The sequence below is a fragment of the Saccostrea echinata genome, unplaced genomic scaffold (genome assembly GCF_033153115.1).
Source record: "Saccostrea echinata isolate AGI-Se365-2 ecotype Australia unplaced genomic scaffold, CSIRO_AGI_Sech_v1 ptg000030l, whole genome shotgun sequence".
Taxonomy (NCBI): Eukaryota; Metazoa; Mollusca; class Bivalvia; order Ostreida; family Ostreidae; genus Saccostrea; species Saccostrea echinata.
Window position 1 is genome coordinate 5,074,491 of NW_026889779.1, and position 19,270 is coordinate 5,093,760.

The following is a 19,270-nucleotide window of genomic DNA, read 5'->3' on the forward strand; positions in this document are numbered from 1 at the left end:
AACCTTTTTTTCTAATTTAGGCACATTACCGGTATTTATTACAGTTTGAAAACATGAGTATAATTTGTAAGAGGACAAAGTATAGTTTTCATAGAATACTTTATAAACACTCAAAATACATGTGCATTATTAATTTAATCATTTTCGAAACATAGCGAACATAGCGATTGCAGCTTATATAAGTGCAAAACTTATTTTCATAACAGGCCTTTAAGTGAATGATATCATTTTGCCCTATTAATCACTACACATAGGTATGATCAAGTACACAGAAATAGGCATAAGTTTTATTTCGTCACAAGGGTAGGATAATAAGATAACACGGTCAGCATACTATATATTGAACAGCAAACTCTGAAATCAGTCTATGCGCAATACCTTAATACACAACAGTCAACATCTCAATATGAAATCGTCAGGTTTAAGCGTTGTTTTTATCGCCTTGTGTTCGATTTGTGGTGCGGATGTTCCTTTTCCATCTTATGAAGAACTTGTGTCGTTTGATCTCAGAAAATTAAATCCAAAACCACAAAGAAATAACACATACAAATTGTTAGAACTAAAGTCAGTGATCAATCAGGTACATGACGTCACTTTCTTAAAATCGTTAGCAGATTCAAACAATGGTTTTCTTACGTCATCAACAGAAGAAGGACCAAACCTACTAGCCGACAACTACACTGTATCTGAAAGCTGTCGAGAGAGCTGGAATTGGACAATGACTGCATTGACCATAAATGAGTTCTGGGCTTTAAAGAGTAAGTAAATTTTTGGTATATATTGGCGTTTCTGTGTTCTAAACTATATGTATGAAATGACCATACAATTTAATTTTTGTGTCTTCAGTGCTTGACGCGTCCGCCAAAATTGAACCTGGGGTTATAGACGGTCATTCAAAGTGGCTTGGGTCATTTGACGAATGTTTTAATCTGGAAGCCCCCGTGAAACACTTTTACTTCGAACCAGTTGAGACACAATTCTGTTTTGCTCACATTCCAGTTAAATTGCAATATATTCCATTGGAGGTAAGTCAGAGGAAAATAATTGATATGACAATAACATTATGAAAATTATTCCTTATCATGGAAGAAAACCACGATGTCAATTTTTTTTCAGGTAGATACGGGGCTGTGTGTACCAAAAGCTTGTTCACCGAGGGATATAATGAAACTTTACAACGACTGTATGTATACAGCCACATGTTCAATTCATTTTATTTTTTAAAAAAGACTTTCAATATATATCGTTTATTAATAATGTGTCTGTGCATTTTAGTATTTGCTACAATTGAGAGGTTTCGACCTACAGCCAATCCAATACGTGCTAAATATGTATATTGCCACGAGAAACCAGAAATTGACACAAGAGCCATCGTTGCTATGTGAGTAAAATAAATTTGTTCAGTAAGCAATAATGGAATATAGTATGATATGACCTTGTAAAATTATTTATTGTTTTGTTTCAAGAATAACCGGTTTAACATGAAGAACTCCAAAATTTTTACAAGAAAAGATCTAGGTCATTATTCATAGAATTTGTTTTAATTTTGATATTTAAAAAAAAGATCCAAATTTACATTTTCAGAGTTATACTCGGAATATTTGCCGCCTTAATATTATCAAGCACAGCATATGATGTCATCATCAAACATTGGTTGCAACAGCCCCAACTGAATTCTTTAAAACCCACACCAATAGAACAATCTGCAGAGACAGCTTTACATAACGAAAAAAGTCCTTTGTTGATGCAGGATAAGGCAAATATTACACAAAAGGAGGACTGTAAGTAAACCATAACTTCATCAAATTTTAAAAATAAACAGAAAAGTAGATAATTAGATAAATACAGGTTAAGAATGAAAGAAACGAGAAAACAAACCAAATTACATGCACGGATCGCAAAATAAATTTATTCTCAAATTTTACCATAAAGTTTAGAAGTTTTATTATAAATCTCTTATATTTTTTTCACATTGAAATCTTTACAGCAACACTAGAGAAACTGATACTTTCGTTTTCGGCTCTCTCTAATGGGAAAAAGATTCTCCAAGTAAATCAATCCGCGGGAACACTGACAGCGTTAAATGGGATACGATTTCTCAGTATCTCCTGGGTTGTTCTAGGACACACCTATGCTTTTAGCATGAATGACGCAAGTATGTGGGTTTAGAGCACATCAATTTGAAGAATAATTAATCATGAATTCATATAAAGTACTTTTCTTTGACAGGTTTCAGACAAGTTTATCGCGTATTATAACCATACTTTTTACATGCACCCACAGTATAGAAACAATAAAACCTTGTTGGTTACAGGTAATACAAGTTCTGCATATCAAGCGATCAAACGCTGGACCTTTCAAGCCGTCTCTAACGCCCTAGTTTCCGTCGATTCTTTCTTTGCTTTGAGGTAATTGTTGCAAACTTATAGCCATCAATATTTAATTTCAATCAAAATCATACACACAGATATCTATCTATCTATCTATCTATCTATCTATCTAGCGGACTGCTGTTGTCATATCTGACACTGAAGGCTATGAAGAATGGACGTGGAAAGCTGAGAATCAATTGGTTGATGTTTTATTTTCACAGATTTTGGAGGTAAATTAGGCAAATTCAATATCAACAGTTTTAAATTTTTGTCACAAGATACGTGTTTCATTAGTTTCGATGTATATTTGTGTATGTGAAGTAAAAAAAAAATAAACTTTAAATAGAATAAAAACCTCAATATTTTAAAGGTATATTTTTACTAATCACTATTACATGGCCTTCTTTTGTAAAAGAAAACGGTACAAAATAATTTTTTTTACAAATTAATATGAATCAATACTTAACTAACTACAGTGTTGAAGACATGATAGAGTTGATAACCTGAATTGGATATGTCATAATGTTCTATCACCAACCCTTCATCAGAAAAGTCACAAACAAATGAAAATAAAGATTGAGTATTTCTAGCCAACTTCATTGATTCCTTGTCAAAGATCATTTGTCTGAATTGCTCGAATTTATATATACATGTATCATTTATATTAAAATAGCAATACATTCTTCCCCCTGCATATTTCTCTATTAAAATATAATTGCAGAAACGTTTGACGGAAAGAATTTGAATTTTGCTTATCTATAAGTTTAACTACTTATCAGCATAGCAAAAATACTTTGAGAAAAAGAAAATAAAAACAGCTACATGCATTTACGTTTTCTACATCATACATGAATCTACTATATGCACACACGTGTTTCTTGATAGAAATACCAGATTTCTATCTCTCTTACTTCGCACTCCATTTTCTCAAACGTTAAGACAACCTGACATTTTTTTCTTGTACTAGTAATTTATACAACAAGCACAAAAAGGGTGACGTTTCATTGCATTAATGACCCTCTAAAATGACTTTATTAACAAAAATATTTTTTTTCTTATAGATTAACACCAGTATACATGATTATGATAATGATCAGTGCCTGTCTAAGCCGTTATTTTGGAGATGGACCGTTGTGGCCAAAGAATGGATTCGAGCCAGATTTTTGTAAAAACACATGGTGGAGAAACCTTCTTTATATCAATAACTTGTTTGATAAAGAGCAGGTAATAAATGGTCCGCCTCATAGCAAATTAAACTTTGATCAAATTTGAGTTGCATAAGCTATGGGCATTTTATTTTGCAATGAAATTCACAAAGTTTATTGATTGGTAGATTGATATATCGAATGATTATTGCTTAATGCTGAATGGGCAATAGTCAAGTCATATTTCGGTGAACAGAAAGTTAATCGCACAGTCCATGAGCATTTAGACTTGCACAGATTGTGAATTTCTGTTGTAGCATCATGATCTGTGGCTAATTCATTTTGTATTTTAAAAAAAAGAATATCTCAGTAACATTTTTCCATTCAGAAATTCATGTTTCATTGTTACAATTTTAGTGCTTTGGAGTTTCATGGTACCTTGCTAATGATATGCAGTTTTTCGTTTTAAGTCCACTGATGCTTATTCCATTGTATTTGTAAGTTTATTTATCCTTTTGGAAACCTTAACTTTACGTAATTAAGATGTTTATAGAGTTCAATACCTTTAATTTTCAGAATAAATAGTCATTCTTTCTAGCTTTCCTATACGATTCTTTTTTAGTCATTACCCAATAGGGATTGGCGTTTGCTCTGTTTTGCTATTGGGATCTGCAATCGCGCCAGGGGTCGTCTCAAACGTCTTGGATCTTCCACCCTCAAGTTTCGGTGGAGGCGGATCTCCAGAGTGAGTACAACTGTTCAATTAAAGGCACTGTCCACTTCCGTTTTTTGGTCGCACTACCAAAAAAAAAGGGTTTTTTTTTTTTTAATAATTTTGTGATATGTAACCTTATTGCAATAGATAATGGGTCTTATTCATTACACTGTTGAATTCTATTCAGAGGAAGAGGGGACTACTTTACCAGCTATTATATTAGACCTCACTGCCGGATAGGGCCTTACATAGTAGGAATCATCGTTGGATCTCTACTTTATAAAACAGACTGCAAAGTAAAAATAAACAAGGTAGAGAATATTTTTGTAACTGCTCTTTGATAGATGAATTCAAAAGACTATTGTTTTAAAGCATCTAAGATATTCTCTACAATTTCTATAAATATTGCATTACTTCTTGCTCAAAACGTAAGAGGTCGCACAAGCTCAACGCTCTCTGTAAATCATATAATGTAAAATATGGCTGTTATGAGATAAGATAGATGTGATACTATCATCTTATGCAACAAAGTTCCATAGCTGTAAGGCAACAAAGGTGTTGTTAAAACTGTCAAGATAAGTGGGAAGATATGCTTCTCAAACATTTTCCTAACTTACTAAACTCAAAAAAATAAGAGTCGTTTATATTAATGTTCTCCTCATCAGTTTCTTAACCTACTGCTGTGGCTCATCTTTGCAACATTGGCTATTCTTGTCCTTTACGGACTCCGTAATCCCATTGTCTACCCAGAGGATGTCCTCAATCGTGACGTGTCGGCTCTCTACAACGCCACCCACAAAATTGTCTGGGGAGCATGCGTATGCTGGGTCATATTCGCTTGTGCTACCGGAAATGGAGGTATGCTTTTTTGGAAATCATTAAAAACATTTAAGATGACATATAGTCTGTGATTTGCTAGGAGTATGTGTTTACATTCTTAACGTAATGTATATTCATATTTATTTAAGGATTCATTAATACCCTACTGTCGTGGTCTCCATTCGTCCCTTTGGCTCGACTCTCCTATTGTATTTACCTGACACATGCCATGGTGATATACACTTTCATAGGGATGCAACGTACTAACATTTACATTGACGACATAAACACAGTGAGTCTAACAAAATATCATTATATGGTAACAACAATAAAAATTATATCTTTTTATGTTTCCTCTAGGATCATCCTTGAAAAAAAAAAACTTTTTTTCTTCCAGATTTATCTCTTCCTGGGTCATTTGGTACTATCCTGTATGACAGCATTTGTGGCCTCTGTTTCATTCGAGGCTCCGATGATGGGATTAGAAAAAATACTTCTCAGACGACCAAGTCACAAATAAGAACAATTATTATATTAAGAGGAATTAAAGATCTCTAATGTTGGGTTAAAGATGGACAATTTTTTTGTTCTATATGTATGTTTACACGTACATATATTTAAATATGTTTGTTTTTAAACAAAAATTGTTATTAGAATTTTTATATGTTAGTTTGAAATAAACTTATTGGCAAACACGGGTTCCTGTTTCAGGCCAGTTTGACAAATGCATATCAGAAAGTAGTTTGTGTTCTGGTAAGTTTGAAAAAACAATGTCATCAATGCACCAACTCTATTAAATATTGGGGTTTTTTTAATATGAAGTGCATGTATATGTTAAATGCTAGGACTGAGTAAAATTGTCGTAGTTATCAGCTAAATCATTTATCTTTATATGTGTATTTGCTATATACTTCAGAGTGTGTGCGTAAAAATGTGAGTGTGTGTTAAGTTGACTAAAGAGGATAGTTAAAGATAACATGTGCGTGGACATTCAACCAACCAACAGACCTGTTAATGGTAAGAGATATATAACAATAAAATAAATAACCCATTTAATTGTCAGTCCCGAGTATATCCATTACTAGAGGATTCAAAGAATCCAGAAATTTATGAAATACGAATAAACAGATTAATGCCAATAAATAAATACAGTGTATAAATGCCTGCATGGATGTATATAACTTATATACTCAATCCCCAATATGATTTAATATGCTACACTGTACGTGTTTATGCATTTATAAAGCTTACACCAAGGGACAATTTGGAAACCTTTTAACATCGGGGTAAAAAGTATCATTTTGTATATACCAGGTATAAGTAAATGAAAAATTTACAATATAAATTATCATATTATAAATTCTGCATTTACCTCCGCCTAGTAAATTCATAATTTACAATATGATAATAACATATCTTTGCTCAATCCTAAGCATAAATGTAAATACAACTTTGTTGTGTTATTTTTCAAGTCGTGTAAAAACAATGCAAAACAACATTCCCCCCCCCCCCCCCACAAAAAAAATTAAACACAAATTGTGCCGTTTACGTTATACTGTGAACATATAGAAACACATTCATTTTCTGTTATATGTGGGAAATATGGAAACTCTTTAAAAGTTGCTATAAAAAATCAAAGTATTGGGGGGGGGGGGTCCATTCGTTTTCTTGATTGAAAATTAATAATATGAGGGAAAATGTGAAAATTTTACCGACTTACGTAATGCTGAATCATTGATAAAGGAAGATGCAACTAACGAGCCTCAGGTATATTTTACAAGGCTAATAGTCAACTGATTTATTGGACACAATAATTAATTAAAATTGGCTATAGAATTATTTTGGTTTAAAGTAACTATTTATGCAATTCCTTTGATAATATAATGTGAATTATAGAAAATTAGATGAAAATTATTTTAGCAAGCAATTACTAGAACAGATGTATAGCTTAACTTTTTGTCTTTCTATAAAACATAATAAATAATTTAAAACTGACTAAAACAAGATGTGTTTGTGAAACACTGATGCCCCCGTATAGCAACTCATTGCGAAGGTTAAACTTTCTCAAATGCAAATCAAATATGTTGGTACCCAAAGTAAGGTCTTGTCCCGAGGAATATACCTGTGAATATGAAAGTCCTAGCAGCAACCATTGAAAAGATATGGAAAATGTTAAAGTTTTTCAAAAGTAAGTCAAACATCAAGGTCAAATGGTCAAAATTAATGGTGCCCAAAGAAAATGCCTTCTCACAAGTAATACACATGAGAAATATGAAAACCCTAGCACCAACCGTTCAAAAGATATGGCCAAGGTTTAAGTTTTTTAAAAGTAGGTCAAACTCCAAGGTCAAGGGTCAAGTTGTTGGTATCCAAAGTAAGGTCTTGTCACAAGGATTACATATGTAAAGTATGAAAGCCCTAGCACCAACTGCTCAAAAGTTAAGTCCAAGGTTTAAGTTTTCCAAAAACAGGTCAAACTCCAAGGTCAAGGTAAATGGGCTATAATTGTTGGTATCTAAAGAAATAAGATCTTGTCACAAGTAATACACCTGTGAAGAATAAAAGCCATAGCACCAACCATTGAAAAGTTATGGCCAAGGTTAAAGTTTTTTCAAAAGTAGGTCAAACTCATAGGTCAAAGTGTCAAAATTGTTGGTATCCAAAGAAATAAGGTCCTGTCACAAGGATTACACATGTGAAGTATGAAAACCCTAGCACCAACCATTCAAAAGTTATGACCAAGGTTAAAGTTTTTCAAAAGTAGGTCAAACTCCTAGGTCAAGGTCAAAGTTGTTGGTATCCAAAGAGAGGTCTTGTCACAAGAATTACACTTGTGAAGTATGAAAGCCCTAGCACCAACCGTTCAAAAGTTATGGCCAAGGTTAAAGTTGGGTAAAATTTTGTAAAACTTGGTCAAACTCAAAGGCCAAGGTCAAAAATGATGGTACCCAAAAAGCTCTTGTCACAAGGAACACACATATGAAATATGAAAGCTATGAGCAATGTTAAAGTTTTTGCGGACAAACAAACAGACAGACGGACAGGGCAAAAATTCTTCTATACGGGAGCATAAAAAATAAAGCAGATTAAAGATTATACGGTGCAAAGAGCTAAATCCACGAAGGGGCTAAATCGGCCTATTTTTTCGGGAAAATTAAACTGAGGGGAAAAAGAAAATTAACAATAGAAATATTATCCTTGGGTATCAAACTTAAATAGTTTATGCCAATTTTTTCATTTAATGACGTCAGATTTGTACAGAAAACGTCTAAACACGTGCACTTTGCTAGTTTTTATCAAAATAAAGCATTTTTTTCGTCTTTGGTTCAAATTTTTGCTGTGGCCACACCCTTCGAACAAAATAAAATTTATATCATTGAAAAGAGGATTAAAATATGAAAAAATAAAGTATATTTTTATTTTGCTCGAGGGGTGTGGCCACATCGAAATTAATACTTTTCGTTCGATTCAAATATCTTAGCACCGACTCGCACAGTGAAAATAGCGGGGATAACCCTACATTAATAGAAAAGAAAAAGGTTCTATATTGTTTTTGTAAATATTAAAAAGTTTCCAAAAGCGAATGTTATATTTATTATAAGTTATTTTGTGTTGTGATGCAAAAAAGTACGAAAAACTCTCGCTAAGCATGACTGCATGTAGGGGAGAGGCAGTGAAAGTCGGACGGTTTTTCGGACCACCTCGTCTGCACCTTTGGTAAACGCTCCAAACTCTTCACATATAACCGGAAACTTTTACATCACATAAAATTATGTTTTTACCCTCTTTCTATTCTTAATTTTCATTGGTTAAAAGCTTTGTAATGTTATAAATCAAAACCAAACACGGGAAGGCAAGGGCTGATAAAGTCGGACATCGACAGTGAAAGTCGGACATGTAGAATTTTAAGTCGGACACATACTGGTTACGACATTTAAAGTCCAATTTTCTTCATTTTTTTAGGCTAAATCATAGTTAGAGAGTAGGACACGTAGTGTGTGTGTGGGGGGGGGGGGGGGGGGGGAGGGACCCTCACTTTTTTCCCAAGATTACTTTTCACTATTGAAAATTTTCAGTGAAAGGCTGGTTGCCCCACCACCACCTTTTTTGTTGCAGTATAGTCAAATCAGGGTAATCTGGTAATGTATGAATAAAATTTGGTTTTGAAAGAAGTTGGAACCCTCCCACTAACCCCCGAAATAGGATTTTTGAATTTGGACAATTACCCTCCTCCTTTTTTCTTTTTTTTTTTTTTTTTTTTTTTTTTTTTTTTTTTTTTTTTTTGCTCGTCGTTTTTTTTCCTTCAGGTAAGTTGATTTTTTTTTTATTTGGCTACCCCCTCCCCCCACTTTCAAATACGATACTACGTGCCTGGGCAAACTTCGTGAACATTTAAGTGATTATTACGTAATAAACTTAGTAGTCATTGTATGGATTATTTAGATAAACTTTCCATTTAGACCAAGAAATTTAAATGAACATATAGTATCTTGCGATCTATAAACCAATGCGTTATCGTGTGAATAAATTTTTAGGTTTAAATTGTTTCCAAAATTAAACCCATTTATATAATGATTATAAGACAGATAGCCGGAAAGGAGAAAACTATATATCCCTCAATCTTTAAAGTGGAATCAGTAATCTATGGAACTAATTTTATTTTTCAACAAGGAAAATTCTTTCTTTTTCAAAATAAACAATGAAACTGAGTGCCGAGTTATAAACATGAAACTCAAATAAAGCCGTGAAAAAAATATTTGTGTTGATTTTTTTTAAAGACTTTTTCGCGGCATTTTCTTCTTTTATTTTCCTCAGTTCCAATATTTCTCATTTCTCTGTTATAATTCTTCGAGATGTTTTTTTTTTTTTTTTTTTTTTTTTTTGGGTTTTATATAGGTATTTTTCATTGTTTTTCTGAAATGAAACAATTTCTTTAGGTAGATGTATCTTTTTTATTTCTTCCTTCCTAAAAGTTGCAGGGAATCAGCATGCACAATTTGATTTGCAAAAGCGAAAATATTCTTAAATTACCGGTAAATTATACTACATATGTTTCCGGGTTCAAATCCCATCCCATACCGTATTTTTTAATATTTTTTTTTCGATATGTTAATAAATTGTTCTAGTTTTTAAGAAAATTGACAATTAAAAACAATGTATTGTGTGTTGTCCGACTTTAAATTCTCCTCTGTCCGACTTTTAATGACCCAGAATGTAAAGTCGGACAGTTTAATTTTAATGGTTTTTATAAATAAATATCCACCAAATTATTATTGTCAAGGGAATAGTTAATATTTATCATGTGAAAGTATGCTTTAATTACAAAATATATTAGCCATCACAGAATACAGACAGCAAACTGAAGATTTCGCCAAGGATCACTATGTGTTGCGCATGCGAGTTTTTATCCGGATCCGTGAGATGCGTATGTACCCGACGAATTTTAGAGGTTATTTCAAACATTTTCATGACTTACATTTGAATGAAACAACCAATAACACCCTGTAAACAGAGATAGGCCCTACTTAAGAAAAATACAAACGACACTAAATATAGTAATGATTTTATTCTGAAAAAGAAGAGTGTCCGACATTCGATGTTGTCCGACTTTAGCTGTCCCGCCCCTAGATGCAATAATGTCGACATTTTGTGTACTACGTGCCTCAATGCAGTCTTCCTTCAAGTAGCTGATCTATATTTAACTCATCATTATGCTGAAATGTTAAAAAAAAAATAATGTGTTCTCTTTTCCTCTGACAGCCTATTTTATAATTTATGCTTTGAATTTGTTTTCCAACTCCCGGCTCCTCGTCACCATGGTCACTATGTAATCAAAGGGAGATCACCCGAGAAACATGTAGGCTACATCTTTATTTTCTCCCTGAGTGGCCGTGTCGGAATAGCCTAGAATATTAAACAAATTACATCGGATGCAACTAGCAAGACGTATTTATAAAGATTGTTTTGCCACCTTACAATACATAAATGTCGTGAAGTCTGCATCGACAACATACACATGGTAAATGTTACGCAATAGAGTCTATTATAACTACATGTAGCCTATAATATAATTATAACCCATACCCAACATGCGTTTCAGAAATCGCCAGTGGCATTTTAAGACAAAAGATTAATTAATATTTATTTGTGAAAACCTTTACTGATCCGAGACCTCTTAACATAAATTATGTTACGAAGTACTGAACCTAGAAAATTCGAGTTGACAAATCAAATAAACAATATAGATTGATTTTACAGATCGCGTGTAATTTTTGTGATAGGCCTCTATAAGAAAAATGCCCTATATTGTATAAACGAATAACTTACTACCAAGGCAGTGACAACTCTTTATGGTTTTTAAGTAATTTCAGTCGCATGCATGCTGTGACCTAGCCAACACATGGAAAAAAAATGTCAAAGGGAGGCTACTTGCTATCTCTTTCTATTTTGAGTTACTCCGCTTAAATGTAACATGCCCAAGGGAGAGAGGGCAACCAAGATTAGCAAGCATGTTTATACATGTAGTAGTGTAAATTCATAAAGGGGGATTAGAACATTGATATAAAATAAGAAGCAAAAAAAAAAACACAAAAAAACCACCTATTACATTTACAAAAAAAAGGGGGGGTTATTGGGGGAGGGGGGGTTCGGGATTCCATCCCTCACTCATTAAATACGTGGGACAACTGCTACCATTCAGTCTGATTAAAACCAGCCCCCCTTCTCCTTTCACTTGTCAGGAGTGAAAGGAGAAGGGGGGCTGCTTTTAATCAGACTGGCTACCATTTAAACAAGAAAGTAGTAAAGTGAATAAATAACAATGCCAATTATATTAGTCCTTGTATATATAGTATAAAAAAAAATTAATTAATTAATTCAATAGCAGTTTTAATTATTTTTAAATCTCCTTGATAAAAATTTAATTTAAAAACGATTGATTTTTCGTGACTCGGTCATTGCATAAATTTATTATAGATCCCAGGCCCGTAGGTAGCAATTTCAGTTGGGGGGGGGGGCGGGGGGGGGCACAGCCATACATTTTCAGTTGGGGGCACTATCAACTACCAAAATTCCTTGACAAGCAAAAAAAAAAGGGGGGGGGGCATCAGACGTTTTCATTGACGGGGCACAAGCATTAGTAGCTTTGTTTTATATAGTATTTTATATATCGGCAAAATTATGGGGGAGGGGGGCATGGTCACCCCCCCCCCCGATTCCTGCGGCCATGTATCCTGAATGTATTATTATTATTAACGGATATAAGTGCTAATTTTGCCTAGCTGTCTATCATATTTATTTTTTTGAAAGGATGTCTATATAGAATATAACTTCATAGATCAGGCATTTGAACATGGTATTTTTTTGGGGGGGGAGGATGGTAATATGTCGCTCGACATGTGGTCTATAATTTTTTTTCGACGGTCTGTAATGATAGCCATTTGATACTGCCAGTAGCTGTTTTTCGTTTATTTTTGTTTAATTACAAAGAGTAACGATCCGAAAACGTCCAAGTTAAAAATTTCATATGCAATATGTATACGATATTATTATTATTTTATCGTCTTCTGTACTCATTATCGCCTATCTATCCGTAGTTGTGTTAGAAATTGCACATGGAGAAACGAAACGTTATTTTAAATATTTGAAAATTATGAGTAAAATGTTAAAACTGATTTTAAACTATATGAAAGTCTTAGATTTGTTATGTTTCAATTTAATTTTCACTTCTCACCAGATAATCATTACTTTATGATTTAATTAAAAGGGTTTATAATAGGTACTCCCCAACATGGGAGTGTGTAAGATATGATAATATGATAAGAAAACGATTAGTTAGCAATAATTAATTCGATCGTTTTTGTCATCTGAAATCTCTTCTCATATCTATTGTGGGTATATAAAAAACGTTTCTCTTTGGTAATATAACATATTTATCATAATTATAGTGAACTTTATTTCGATTAAGTAATTTACATTGAGTAAAGTGGTATACGTGCCATTTCCGTTTATCTTGTTTTTTGTTGTTTTTTTTTTACTTCAGGTTCCGTTTTGAAATTCAAATACTTTGGAAATCTTGTGTTTTCGACTGACTATTATTTTTTTTTGCGGCCAACTCGATGCTTTGCATCGCTCTTGTTTAAAAGTCTGTAGTGGCTTCTTTCCTGACAATCTGTGGTGCGCAGGATTGCCGTCAAACGTCACCTTTTTTTCGTGTATTACATGTATGAACTACAATTTCATTTCAAATGTCCGGGAAATGCCATAAATTTCAGAAGTGCAACGAAATTCTCAAAATGACAATAAAATAGATGGTAACTTCAAACGTATTCATTTTTATTGCAACTTTTCATTTTAATTTTATGTTTTCGTTATTAAAGAGTACTTGTGTATTTTCGGGAAAAAAGTCTATTTTTTTGTTTGTACACCGTATGACCATACAATAACACATTTAAGAATGATAAAATCCTTATCCATGGCTACTATAGTAAATATTTTACTACATTAATTCAGTTTTACTCAAATATGATGGATTAACACTTTGTGTTTGTTTTGCAGCTTAACGTGTCTCTTATCATTTAAAACGTGTTACATGTATCAACGATTATACCAGACAACCGTTGTATATAACACATATCTGGCATTTCTTTAGAGTACAAATAGCTTTAATTAAAAAATAAACCAAAAGTTTTCAGAACTTCTTGAAAAATTCATAGTAAAAATTTCCCCAAAATTTTAAAGAAGAGCCTATATTGGTTATTTTTATTCCATTAACGTACATATGTTACTTTCTTATACAAAATGTCAACGTCACGACGTTAAAGTATGTAATCAACGTAATGACGTGATAGTATTAATAAGGAAAACAATAACAAATTTAAACGAAAGTAAAAAGAAAATCAGAAAAGATATTGTTAAAAAATAAATTGTTTTACAACATACAAATCTTAGAGTTTTATGTGAGAAAGTTTCATTTATTTTGATGACTGGGCCGATTTGGCCCCTTCGTGGATTTAGCTCTTTGTGATTTGATACTTCTTTTAAATGTGAAACTAAATTAAATGACTTAAACTAAGGTTTTTGTTGCTGAACATAAATTACACCTGACTTCGAAAATTGAACTATATACAATATTCGTTAGATAGAGTTTTGTAAACATCATAGCTTTTCATCGTACATTATATTTATATTTAACAATGGCTTGGAATCATGAATCATATCAAACAGCAGTGAACTAAGTGAAAGGTCGTAAACTATGGCCAAGAGGTATTACCTACTATATAATATCTATCGATCATTGCTCACCGTATGCTTGATTATCAGAGAAAATAATTGTAAACAATAGTTTTGAATTGTAAACTATCTTTTAGTTGCCAGGCATATTTCACAAACAAATGAACACATCCAAAAACAAAAGCTGAAGTCTGTGCTTTTAATTTCTAGAGTGAACCTATGCTACAGTTTAATTTACTTATTGTGGATCCATAGTCGTTGATTGAAGTATGTTTGGGGAACATCAAGCCTTTGATAGGAGAGTTAACTCTCACTTGGGGAAATACATTGTATATATTTCTTTATAGAATTGTCAACAAATGCCATCTCTGTTAAAATTTGCCCCGCAAGGCATGGTATTGTTTGGTTTTTAATTAAAAATCAGACTTCATTTGGAAAATCGGTAGCATCGAAATAATTGCAAGAAGGAACAGGGGGGGTGGTGGACCTTAATTTTAAACTTAATTAAAACCAAAGTATCTGTAGACCATAATAAATTATATAGGGCTCACGGCGGGTGTGAATGGTTGACAGGTGAGGCTTACTCCTCCTAGGCACCCGGATCCAGGGTCATAAAACTTAGTCGAGTCTCACTTCTTCAAACGGAATGTAGAAAAGTGAGACCGAGATTAAAAGTGAGCTCGTCTGTTTTATGGCCCCGGAGCTTGATCCTACCTCTGGAATTTCCAGGGGTCCGTGTTTCACAGATTTGTATTGTTTGTAGATTTTATTTTATTGATTTATCACTGCACGTTATCCACCCTTTTTCATTTTTACAAAAAATCTTTTGATTGAGATTAAAATTTTACAACTCTGTAATTTCTTTGAGATATTAATTTGTGAATACTTCTTTAAGAAGTTTTCACAATTTATTCTCATGGATTCGATATTTAAGATTTTTTGTGACCTACTATAGTTTTGATACTTTCAAGATAATTGGACAATTTATGTCTTCGTCGTTAAGTCATTTTGTGTAAAGGTCCACTGATCCTTACACTATTACAGCTTTCAGAAAAAAAAATGTTTGGACGTGATGATAGTTTAACCATTCGGTGATTAGTTAACATTGGTGAAATATACTTCCTGGTACCTCTAAAATATAACTGAGATATTGCTGTTTACGATTATTGTCAAAACATTTGCAATTGTATATATTTGTTTAAAATTTGCATCTAATTGGTCTACTATCCTCCTTCTGACTTACAGCAAAGTAACTTTCAAAAATATTATAAAATGACGTACGACACACCTGCTCACAATTAAAAGCCATTCTGTGATTGAAAGAACACCAGTTCACAGTTGTTTCTAGTCTTTGATTCTCAAGAAAAAATTTAGAACTATTGTAAAAAGCTATTGCTCGAATTTATTTACTGATAGATATACTTAAAGAATAGAATGCCAAGTCTTGTGCACGTCATGTAGAGAAAACTGAAAGGAACATTTGGAAAAGTGTCCGTAAGTGCAGTACAAATCGTAGCAATGAACTTAAGGAACATTCTGAAACTTAATCGCTGAATATCAAACCATGGATAGTCTTTATCTTCTAAAACAATAACCCAGAAATTCATAGTTGCTTGGAAAATTCATCAAATTCAGATTCGGCGCTTGTCATGACAGGAAGTCTAGATAAATCATGTTGACCTCTCCGTTCTCTTTGTTGACAAATCTCCCAAAGATTTCAGTTCCAGCTATCTCCATCTCTACAAATCCAGAAAACTTCTCAGGCCACTTTCCTCCTGGGGGTTCCATGACTATCTCCCCGTGCTTTCTGCAGTTTGAATCAGTTACATACAGAGGATGAGGGTCATTACTGGTATAAATTTCGGTAATTTTCGGCTTTTTACGTAGCTCCTGGCGAATTTCACTTTCATATGAATTATGAATGGGATACCGAAATGTTTCTCCAATTTTTGTTTTCTGGTCAACCGAGAAAAATACTTGAAATAAGTTTTTACAGTAATATTTCCCATCCACCAGCACCTTATACTCATCTCTGTGTATCCCATCAATGAACGGTCTTGCGATTCGTATTCCATAAGTACACTTGCAGATCCTTGAACAAATGCACTCTGGGTTTTGTCCAAAGAGAACAGCACCTTTTAGCACAGCCATACTTGGTTCTTTTGGGGTTATAATCATCATGTTGGGGAATGCTTCCCGAATGGCATCGCGAACAAGGGGCGATTCAGTGAATCCTCCAACCATCAGAATTGTAGCAATGTGACGGCCGGAGTTTTCCTCGAATATTTCCTTCATATGTTTGACAATACTGTCAATTGTTTTTTTGAAGAACTCTCTGAAAATGTTTGGGTCTATCAAAATTTTATCACCTTTCACAATTACTTTACCGTTGTACTTTGTCTCACGAATCACCTCCTCTAATTCAAACCCAGTCTTTAGTTTTAATTTCATCCGAAGCTCTGCCGGGATTTTGAATGGGATTTCATCAGATGTTTCCTTTGAAACTTTTCGTTTCTTGATTTCAAAAGACCGAACCATCTCCAAATACTCCGACGGATTCTCTGCCCAACACTCATTTACAACATCTTCGCCAAAAATCTTATTGAGAAACACGTTAAATTCCTCGTTGACCTTGCCACCTCCCCACGCACCACCTGTTGCTTTCCGGATATGTTCAATATTTCCATCATTGACAACTTCCATAACTGAGATGTCGCATGTACCACCTAAAACATTACATTACAAAAAAGACTGATTTTATGGGGAAAAAATGTACAAAGATTAAAAGATAATGCGGTTTTCCGAACATACCTCCTAGATCTAGAACCATGAATTTTCTCCCTTTGTTAAATGACTGTAATAGATCCCGTCCTCGTAAGCCGACTAGACTTTTCTTCGGCAGCATTCGGCAGTAAACCGCCGCTACCTCGGATTCAAAAGCTAAGGTAAGGTTTTCACAGGGAATTCCAGCCTGAAACAATCAAAATCCTCAACTTCAAAATCTAGACGTAAACCTAACACTATATTATACTTTTAAGAATCTTGGGGGGAAAAGTCAAGACCTACATTTAAATATATGCGGTAGTAAAGAAATATCAACATACCGGTATGTTATCAAAATTTACCATGACTAGGTAAGCAGAACATACCTCTACAGCGGCTTCTCTCATGAACTGTTTGGCAGCGTCCGTCCAGACCGCAGGAATAGTGATAATGAAATGAACGTCCTCAATGGTGTATCCGGAATGCTTCGTCAATGACTTCAAAATCTCCATCTTCAGAAAGTTGATCGACAGAGCGAAAATTGTATGGGCGGGCACCTGTTTGCCGTCAATGTCTTCAAGCATCCTTTTTCTGGTGACATCCTTCCAAAAATAATACATTAAAGGAACATTTGCAAATATAAAGTGTTGCAAAGAGACGTTACAATAAATTCCGAATGCTGATTTTTAGTCACATGACGTATACATACATACAAGTATGAATGTTTATGATTAAAAACATTTATGCCTGACTTGCACAAAAACGATTTAAAAGAATATTTAAACATCTCTTTGTACTATATTTATACATGTATCAACTTATGTATATATTAACTACCATATTTGTTAATGTTTGTGACAATCTTACCATATTTCCTTGTAATTTCATTTTAAACTTTTGAAAGTAGTACCACTCCTTGTTTATTCCTTTTTGAGCTAATTCAGTATAACGTTGATCTGCATCGTAACCGAATGCATGGAACTTCTGATCCGGATTCAGTAGTATGGATGTGGGTGCTTTTAATGACATGCTTCCTGCTCCTTTAACAACCCAGTGGTTCGTCATAATCCGTAATGGTTTGATTTCAAAGTCATTCTTCAAGGAATATGCAAAGCCTGAAGAAAAGTGTGAAGAAAATGTCCGGACATTTGTGTGCAATGTTACTGTCACAAACTTGTATATATAAGGAAGTTGTGATTTATTTTGGTTTGATTGGGCATCACCAAAATTGCCCATCCTCTTTTTGAACTATAATTGCTTACAAGTTTTTGCAACCTGACTGTGTATTCGTTTCTATATATATAAGGAAAAACTTTAAGGGGTAAAAGAAGACGAATTCCTGGCTATATACTAAAGAACAAAATTTTCACCTGAGTAGGCAGTTCCAAAGTCGATAGCAGCCACTACCATTTTGTTTTTCTTGTGCTCATTGATGATCATCAAACTTGGGTCATTCTTGACGGGAGGTTTTTTGGAAACAGCCCCCTTATCCCTGTCCGTTACCCTACCACTCTCCTTCTCTGCCTGGGAGACAGGCTCTTTCTTTTTCTCTGTGACTGGTTCATCACCGACATCCTCTTCATACTGCTCTAACTCTTCGATTTTTTCCAAGCTTGACATTCTTCTCAAGTGTTCAAAATCACATCAAGACCCTTCTGTAAGTATGCACCCAAGGCAATGCAACTGGAAATCAAATAAAATACTTTCAAAATTAACTTAACATCGCCTAAAGTAATGAAAATTCATATCGTATAAAAATTAAGTTCAAGTTTTTATATCAAAGCAAGCGTCTTTGTTTTAGAAAAAGCAGTCTTTTCTTACCTAATATTATCCTATAAATCACATTTTACTGCAAAGTGATTAAAAATTTAACAATCCCATCCATAACTTGCGATTAACATGCACCATTACATGCGTCAGAAATAATTAATGTTAATTCCTTATTAGAAGTACATGTTTTGGATGATCATCAATTTTTGTTGGAAATGTACAGGGTAACACGAAAGTTATGCATATGTAAGTATAGCCCTAATCGTTGACTTTCTATGAAAGATAATCAAAATCCAAAAGTTACTGATCCAGAAATAAGGTTTTAAAAAATATCATTTGAACCGTTTGAAAGTGTCGAAGTAGGCATAACATTATCTTTTTCATGTTTTGTATGAATGTTCAAAACTTTTGGAAAACGCTGTTAGTCAAATTGCCTCTGTCTATTGCTGTACCGA

At 33.6% G+C, this 19,270-nt stretch overlaps 2 protein-coding genes across 2 annotated transcripts; one reads left to right on the forward strand and one right to left on the reverse strand.

Moving 5' to 3' along the window:
- Nucleotides 1-406: 406 nt before the first annotated feature.
- Nucleotides 407-5,664, forward strand: LOC133197136 (nose resistant to fluoxetine protein 6-like). Its single transcript, XM_061332999.1, has 15 exons — nt 407-758; nt 847-1,025; nt 1,117-1,183; nt 1,276-1,381; nt 1,585-1,781; nt 1,988-2,155; nt 2,315-2,408; nt 2,504-2,602; nt 3,434-3,596; nt 3,935-4,014; nt 4,140-4,262; nt 4,420-4,543; nt 4,898-5,090; nt 5,201-5,343; nt 5,449-5,664. Exons 1-15 carry the CDS (start codon nt 407-409, stop codon nt 5,569-5,571), a joined length of 2,211 nt encoding a protein of 736 aa, XP_061188983.1. The 3' UTR covers nt 5,572-5,664.
- Nucleotides 5,665-15,683: 10,019 nt separating this feature from the next.
- Nucleotides 15,684-18,665, reverse strand: LOC133196244 (heat shock 70 kDa protein 12A-like). Its single transcript, XM_061332157.1, has 5 exons — nt 18,416-18,665; nt 17,913-18,160; nt 17,432-17,647; nt 17,094-17,253; nt 15,684-17,008 (listed from the first exon to the last, which is right to left on the reverse strand). Exons 1-5 carry the CDS (start codon nt 18,663-18,665, stop codon nt 15,930-15,932), a joined length of 1,953 nt encoding a protein of 650 aa, XP_061188141.1. The 3' UTR covers nt 15,684-15,929.
- Nucleotides 18,666-19,270: the final 605 nt, after the last annotated feature.

Excerpts from the sequence above, each read along its gene's own strand:
- LOC133197136 (XM_061332999.1), top strand. The coding sequence starts at position 407 with ATGAAATCGTCAGGTTTAAGCGTTGTTTTTATCGCCTTGTGTTCGATT. Across the intron at positions 4,263-4,419 it reads GGTGGAGGCGGATCTCCAGA|AGGAAGAGGGGACTACTTTA; the intron begins GTGAGTACAACT and ends AATTCTATTCAG. Across the intron at positions 4,544-4,897 it reads GCAAAGTAAAAATAAACAAG|TTTCTTAACCTACTGCTGTG; the intron begins GTAGAGAATATT and ends TCTCCTCATCAG.
- LOC133196244 (XM_061332157.1), bottom strand. The coding sequence starts at position 18,665 with ATGTCAAGCTTGGAAAAAATCGAAGAGTTAGAGCAGTATGAAGAGGAT. Across the intron at positions 18,161-18,415 it reads CTTTGGAACTGCCTACTCAG|GCTTTGCATATTCCTTGAAG; the intron begins GTGAAAATTTTG and ends ACTTTTCTTCAG. Across the intron at positions 17,009-17,093 it reads CATGGTTCTAGATCTAGGAG|GTGGTACATGCGACATCTCA; the intron begins GTATGTTCGGAA and ends GTAATGTTTTAG.